The sequence below is a fragment of the Carlito syrichta genome, unplaced genomic scaffold (assembly GCF_000164805.1).
Source record: "Carlito syrichta isolate Samal-C Ts95f unplaced genomic scaffold, Tarsius_syrichta-2.0.1 Scaffold304388, whole genome shotgun sequence".
NCBI lineage: Eukaryota > Metazoa > Chordata > Mammalia > Primates > Tarsiidae > Carlito > Carlito syrichta.
In genome coordinates this window covers 256,370-264,542 of record NW_007248484.1, presented here as the reverse complement: position 1 = coordinate 264,542, position 8,173 = coordinate 256,370, and the positions used below count along the sequence as shown (strand labels likewise).

General features: G+C 35.3%; 1 protein-coding gene across 1 annotated transcript in view; it reads right to left on the bottom strand.

Moving 5' to 3' along the window:
* Window positions 1-8,173, bottom strand: part of CENPI (centromere protein I) — a 65,666-nt gene that overhangs the window by 11,510 nt on the left and 45,983 nt on the right. Inside the window, exons 15-19 of the mRNA XM_008059832.2 lie at window positions 6,437-6,531; window positions 2,644-2,779; window positions 1,654-1,778; window positions 710-758; window positions 347-565 (exon numbers count right to left, since the gene is read on the bottom strand). Coding sequence (XP_008058023.1) covers window positions 347-565; window positions 710-758; window positions 1,654-1,778; window positions 2,644-2,779; window positions 6,437-6,531 — 624 coding nt within the window. The remainder of the gene's footprint in view (window positions 1-346; window positions 566-709; window positions 759-1,653; window positions 1,779-2,643; window positions 2,780-6,436; window positions 6,532-8,173) is intronic.

The following is an 8,173-nucleotide window of genomic DNA, read 5'->3' as shown; positions in this document are numbered from 1 at the left end:
AAGTAGCCAGAATTACAGGAATGCACTACCATGCCCGGCTGATTTTTGATTTATTGTAGAGATGAGGTCTCGCTGCACAGGCGGGTCTCGAACCCGCGGGCTCAGGCACTCCACTTACCTCAGCCTCCCAAAGGCGCGGGATTACAGGCTGAGCCACCGAGCCCGGCTAACTTATTGTATTTAAACTGGATCCAAGAGCCTAGTATAATGTCTTGAATTTAGTTGGTACTTAAACAAAATTATTAAACACATCTTGCAATTCAGATATACTAAATTTATGGCATTTCATACTTCTACCATCACAGTATTACTATGCAAAATCTAAAAACTATTTAAATATCCTTACCTGTAGCAAAAAGGAAACAGCATAACTCAATAGAGAAGGGTGATAAACTAAACTTAAACTGTTTTTATATTCTGTTACTCCTGCTTTTTCTAGGATTTTGAGGTCAATAAGTATTCCTTTTTCAAAAGGTTTGGATGTCCACAGGCAACCGACCATGGCTGTTAAGTAGTAATTAAATTCTTGATAGGTCTTGCTGCTGAAATTGAACTCTGATTTTGCCTAATGGGAAATAAAATTGAAATAAATAAATAAAATTGTTATTATCACCTGCTTTCCCTTCCTGTCTTATTCTCAACAGGTCATATATATCTAGACTCAATTTTTAAACAACAGTGATTTAACACAGAGGTCTATCCTTCATACCTTTTGTACCAACTCATTTTTCTTTGCAGCAGTCAAATTTTGACGATACCTAATAAACAACAAGTAGAGTGAAATATTTAGCATGCCTTTGAAATGTAAAACAAACAAAAATGTATTTTAAATGTAAATATATGCAAATGTTCACATATACAAATACTCTGTTGTCTAGTTAATGTTTTTAACCTTTTGTGGTACATTCTCTTCAAAGAATAAAATTAGAAGCTTGGTAAGTTGTATATTTGAGATATGTACTTCACTCAATAAAAATTAAAGATGTTTTTAATGTCTATTAAAAAATTAATAGAGGCTCAAAATCAGTCAGTTGTTGATACAGAACATATTTTTGTAATGTAAAAAAAGTGCAGTAGAAAGGATAAAGGGGAAATTTAGAAATATAACTTCTTAAAAAAATCTGAGAACTATAATCTAATTAATTTCTAAACATTTTAATCTTGACATAGTCCTATAAGTTATGCCAAAAGGGCCTACACTCATGAATTGAAAAGAGTAATTTCAGTTCACAACTGAAAGAATTAAAGATCAGAAATAATATTTAAAATTTCACATAATTGGCAATAGCTCTCCTTATCTCCCAGAAAAAAGTTCATTTTACCAGAGAAGCTATGTACACTTAAAGCAGTTGTCAGCAAATGACTAATTTTTCCTTAAGATATAGCACTTAAAATGAACAACGCTGAGTACAACAGTGCCAGTGCACAACAATTCTTAACTATGAATTTTCTTATTCCACAACCATAGTGGTGAGGGATTTAAAAACAACACAGCTTTCATAGACCCATATTGGAAGGTCATACCCCAAAGAAAGTCATGTTTCCTGTTTCCATAGGCCCTGGCAGAAAATGAATAGAAAGTTGTACTGCATTATAGTTAAAGAAAGAATTATAATATACCACTTCATAAAATGATTTAAAAAAGCTTTGTACCTGTGCATAATATAGCACAACTGGTTCAGGATACTGGTATTCAGGCTAAGCAGTGCAGAATAGAAGATCCCAGGGGGAAACAACACCACTAGTGGAAGGTTATAATTTATATATATGTCACATACCTTTTGGAAAGAATGATAACATCAGTATATAGATTATTCCCCAGAAGTTCTCAACCAAGCTCACCCAAAGAATCAACAGTATAAGCAATAATATAACATTAGGTTTGAACCTGCAAAATTCCTAAATAAAACAGCTATCCACAAGCCTGCTTAAAATACCCTCACCAAACATCAACTTTACCACAGAGGCTTATTTCTAGAAGACCATTATTCAAATCTTTCATATTTTCTAGGGAAAGGTCTTAGAGTTAAGGGGGATAGGGTAGAGGAAGGGAATATTCCTTTCTCCCTAAGTCCCATAAATACTTATTTATCCCATTAGTTAGCTGTCAACCTGGAAAACAAAGGAACATGCTTCTAAGCAAATATATAATACAAGACAAATAGGTATTAGTAAAGGGAGGAAGCCAAGAAAATGATATTGTAATAGATATTTCATGGATAACAGTTCTGCCCAGGTTAAGTACTATAAAACAATAGAAGAGGGCCAGAATCACAAAAGTACTAGGTACCAGGAGAAATAAGGCAGCTGAAAGGTGGAAATGGAGATATGAATAAACAAGAAGATAGTTTTGGTTGGCCAGGGGTTGAGAATGTACAATTAATGAATAAAAAGTGATGTTAAAAACAGACTTCTGTCTAGAGCCAGCATTATTATTATAGATCAATGTCTATTAAAGTGATACCTGTAACCCCCCAAAAAGCATTTGTTTTTCCACTTTGTTTTATGAAATTCAGTTTATTCAAAATGTAAGGTTATTTTAACTATGCTCATAAGATCATAGCCCGCTTTAATGGTTGTATATAAAATTTAAATAATAAGCCATCACAAAAACCTAAATAGGGAAAATGGAATGTGTACTACCTTCTCATAGAAATCCAAAATAAAGTGCAGCAAGAAAGTACTGTTGCTCTCCAAGCGCATTGCAGAAGTGGACAGCCACCCTACATAGTGAATCAATTTAGACACAGAGTTCAGGGATCCACCCAAAGTTGTCTCTCTGCAATGAGAAGCCATAGCAGTCAGATCCAGAGTAGCAAAAGTGTTCACAATTTCCAAGCTAAAGCTGGATAACATACAGCAAATAGCTGATAGGAATTTTTTTAATTAGCAGTGTTCCAATGTATAACTCACTTCTTAAAAAAAAAATCACAGCAATTACTCATAAAACTACACTTAGCCCTCTAAGAAACCATTAAGATCATTTCATAGAACATTCGTAACAACCAGACTCTACTAGAAAATACCAGAGAAATAAAGCATTAAGCTCTAAGCAGATATAAAAATCCTTGAGTGAGAGATATTAGAAAAAAGCTAGAAAATGGGTATTCCAATAACAGTTAAGGGGAAAAAAAAGGTTCGTGTCAGTCAATGTACAATGAAAAATTCAGGATAAAATCTGAAGATGGACAATACAGTAACCACATCACAAGTGACTTAAAAGGATAAACATTAAAATGACTTTAGGAATTATTTCCTATGATGTCAGTAACACTGCAACATGCCAACTGAAAGAAACTGAGTACACAAATTAAAAAAACCAGTCTTGCCTGAATTCCTGAGCTAAAATTCTGTTAAAAATATTTTCATGGGAATTCAACTGAATTAGCAAAATTTTTGGCATCTTTTATTATTCTAGTAAAAACCATATCTGGATACTGTATGTCCTCCCAAAATCAACGAATGGAATCTCTTTAAAGTACACACGGGTATAATTAGTTCAATCCATCCATCTACCCATCCCTGTCCTTCAACTCACTGTTAAGTGGATTAGGAAAAGACCTATAAATGTGAATTCATAGCTTTACCCTCCTATCTAGGTAATCAACAATGGCTAGGCACAAGGAAAAAGGAATAACATATACAGTCTTAAAGCCTGAGAGATGATGATGACTCTACCACTACCCACCAACATGATGGTTCAGTGCCACAGCAATCAGGGGTGGAACAGGAGACCATTCATATGGGCAGGCATCTACAAAGTCAGCTGACTATGTGCAAAACTATATCTTAACTATGTTTGGCAAGCTCACATTCAACCTTTACAGCTCCAACTAGCATCATTTCTACATGATTTTTAGCAGCACTTGGCAAATGTGTCTGAAAGAATTTGAAACAGTGATGATTGCTCAGAACAACCTCTGTTGAAGTGTTTCTCCACAGGTCACTACTGGCATTTTGGATGAAACAATTCACTGTTCAGGACTGTCTCCTACTCCTAATCCACTGTATCACATTGAGAAGCCCTGGCTCACACCTACTAAATGATGGTTGTACCTTCTTTCTAGTCACCGTGACAACCAGAAATGCCCCCTGAAGAACGGTTTTCTACCTATCTCTTCTTGTGATCTATAACTATAGTTCACTCTTTTTTTTGACAGTCATATGGTACAAATCTTATGATGAAAATAAGGCAGTACACTTGTATCACCAAAATAAAAGGAATTATTGAGAACTTGAAAAGTATAGTGTATAATGTCAAATATTATTATGACAAGCAAAATTATCTACATGTATGCTTTCTAAGAATTTTAAAAAGCAAAGTTCCTTTTTAAATGTTCTCCTCTAATTTATGACACTAATAAAAAAGAAATCCTAAGAGTATTTGAAAGATAATATAGAAATTATAAGGTACCTGAGACTTACATTGCAAGTTGGTCAAAGACTCTAAATGCAAGCTTACTAATTTTGGAATTGCTTACTCATCTGGGGGAATGGAAAACTAATAAATTTGGGTCTATGTTCAGTAGCCCACAGGGGGAAATGCAGGTTAGGGAGAACCACAAGTAAAAGAGATGAATTTCAAACATACTACAGGTAAGTGACCTACATATGAACCTTCAAGTTACAAACTTTAACAATGCACACCTTTTAAAAAAATGTATTATTTCTCTCCACCAGATGACAGTATAGCCTGTTAAATACATACAGTATCATATAGCCAATTGTGTTAGTTGAGTACCTAGGCTAACTCTGTTGGACTTAGAACAAATGGACTTATGAACACGCTCTCGGAACCAAACTCATTCATATGCTGGGGACTTCCTGTATTCCTAATGCAATTTACATGGAAGAGATTGAATATTTAAGTGGAATTTCTTTATAATACTGGTTCTCAAACTTCAGCTTGCATCAGAAGTGTCAAAACAGATTACTGGGCCCCCGCCTTCAGAGTTTAATTCAGTAGATCTAGGGCAAAGCCTGAGAATTCGCATCTCTAACAAGTTCACAGGTGATACTGATGGTTCAAGGACTACATTTTGAGAAGCACTCCATTTCCTTCCAAAAGTGATCAGATATATATAGAAACAATGTGATAATGAATATAAAGAAGTAAAAACAATTTTCTAGGCTATCCTCAAAAAGCTTCTATTTTCCACTGTCCTACCAAAGTAGGAAATCACTATAGGGATGAGAACATACAGAAAAAATGAGTCTGGACTAATCTTTTAACCAGGCTAACCACCAGCTATTTGTAACTGAAGCTAAAGGGAATTTGATCACTGGTTAGCTATTTGAAGATAAAAGAACTATTACTTTCTTAGGTAGCATAATGGTACCATTTTTTACAGTTTAAATGGTATCTTGGTTTTACTTAAAAATAATCCAGGCCAGGCATAGTGGCTCACACCTGTAATCCCAGCACTTTGGGAGGCCAAAGCAGGAGGACCACTTGAAGCCAGGAGTTTTGAGGCCAGCCTGGACAACATGGCGAGACTCCATTGCTATAAGAAATAAAAATAAAAAATTAGCCAGGTGTGGTGGTGCATACCTGTAGTTCCAGCTACTTGGGAGGCTGAGGCAGGAGGAGCCCAGAAGGAGCACAAGGGAACAAAGATACAGTGAGCTATGATAGCACCACTGCACTCCAGCCTCAAAACAAACAAACAAACAAACAAACAAAAAACCAGGAGGAAGGTGAAGGGTGTTGTAGAAGACAAAAAGTTAACCACAAGTTGGTAGCTGTTGAAGCTGAATGATGGGTACATAGGGATAACACTGCACTATTTTCTCTACTTTTGATTATGTTTGCAATTTTCTATATTTTCGAATGTCAAAAAAAAAAATGTGAGTGATAAAAGAATATAGAAGAAGCCACAGATTTTAGGTAGAATCAAAACAACCTGATTACAACGGTTCCTTGAAATACAGTTTTTTTACTTTCACTTTGAATGTAAAGCACACATTTTCAGGGATTTTTTTTAACTTCAAAGTAAAGACAAATTAACGCATATAACAAAATATAGCATAGGAACATAAAACCAAAGTTGTACAGCAAAATTACCTTAGAGATTTTTCTAGCCATCATTAAAATTGGCTTTACATATAAAAATACATTTTACAAAGTGAGTTAAACTAAATGGAAGTCCAAGTTGCAAATTCTAATCTCAGCTCTCCAGTGTTTTGCTATATTAACTCTAGCAAGAAGTCACTTAGAGGCTAAGGGGTTTCTTTCTGATGCATATAATTAGGAACTTGGAGTATAAACCTTTCTCTCAAGATTGTGGGGAAGAAGAGTAAAAAGTTGCAAAGAAATCTTCCAGAAAAATACTACTAAGGTTTTATAAGAAAAAATTAGGTCTCATTCCACACAATTGTACAGGTGCAAACAATTCTATATAGATAGTCTCTTGTGGAAGATTATAGGATAACTCACAGAGGACTGTTCACCACAGATTTCATGTGGATATCCATAGACAGCCACAACAGCCAATTCTGCAGTAGCTCTTTCAGACTCTGAAGAACACTACACTGAGGGGGGCAAAACAAAAAAAGAACTCATGAAATCATTCAGACATAACATTGTTCAGAACTATCAGAGGTAGAAGAAACCATGGAGATGACCATATCCAATTTAAAACCCAACAGTCGTTACTTCAACATGATCGGTCTCCAGGAGACAGATGAATGCCAAGTCTGTTTTGCCACTTTCTCTACAAGGAATGTACCTTCACAGGACTGCCCCTACTTATCAAACCTAGGAACAGACTTCTCTAAATTACAGTCAGTGATAACAAGTATCACATCATCAAATAAAACAGCACCCTTATTGACCCATCTCAGAAATTCTTTGATGTTGCTACAGATGAATTCCCTGTGCTTTTTACCTTGTAGTCTACAACTACAATTTACTCCCTTTTTGACCATCATAAAAATTTATCTTCTGTGACTTTGGAAAACAATTCTAGTCTTTCCTTTCTCAGACCTTGCCTTGATTTCCTAGACCTCATTCACATACAAAAAATATAGTCATGATAGAAATTTATTCATGATAAACCATATTATCTATAAACCAGATTATCTAACCAAATTTATGATGATAAACTATAATACCTATAACTTTGAAAGCAATCCATATCATCCCAAAATCTAATACAGAAAGCCTTTCTTAAACAATCTTAATAAATAATAGCCAAGTTATTATTTGAGTATTTCCAGTGATAGGATGCTCACTGCTACTTTACAGAACAGTTCAATTAACATTTTTTAAAGAAATTGATATCTCACATCCAGATTAGAAATATGTTCAAGTTGAAAGCAACTCTGGAATCATCCAAGACAAGTCTGCTTCAGTGCCAGCCAGGGAATATTATCATTTTAAAAAATTCAATATTATGTTATATTTAGGAAAAAACTTTCATTTGCTATCCACCCACCATACCCTTGCCCCCACATGAAAGGAAGAATGAGATTTTTATGTTTATAAGCAGGAGACATGGCTTTAAAAAAAGGTTGAGAAACACAGCTCTACCCTACGTGTGAACCTTTTCTACATAAATATCCCCAAGTAGACAGCCATTAATCCTCTGCCTAACATACTCCATTGTCAGGAAATATACGACCACCTCTGAAGTTCCTTTAGTCTACATATTTTGAGTCTGCTCTACCTGTTATAAGATACTACCCTTATCTCTGTCTCTTACAGTCACACAGAAACCTTCTCCTTCCACGTGACAACTTTTCAAATATTTGAAGGGAACCAGAAAATCTTAGGTATTCTTTTTCCTTCAGGCAAAATATCCCTAATTCCTTTACTATCTCAAGCTAGAAAGCTTGAAGTCAACTTGTGTCCCTTCATACTTTATTTCCAGTCACCAAATCCTATCGATTTTTTCCTTCAGAACGCCAATTTTATTCATTCCTTCCCAGTCCCCTATAACTACTTTAGATCAGGTCTTCACACCTCTGAGGTCACGTTATCCTCCTAGCTCGTCTCCCTTACTCTAATATCACCCACAAAACCCCAAATCTTTCTCCATGGCTCCTAGATTCTTGTTTAAGTACTCCATCCATCCTCCTTCTTCCTTTTACTTGTCTTTGAAAAGCTCACCCATTTGTTCTCTTTCTCTCTCTCTCTCTCTCTCTCTCTCTCTCTCTCATTTTTCTCTGTGGC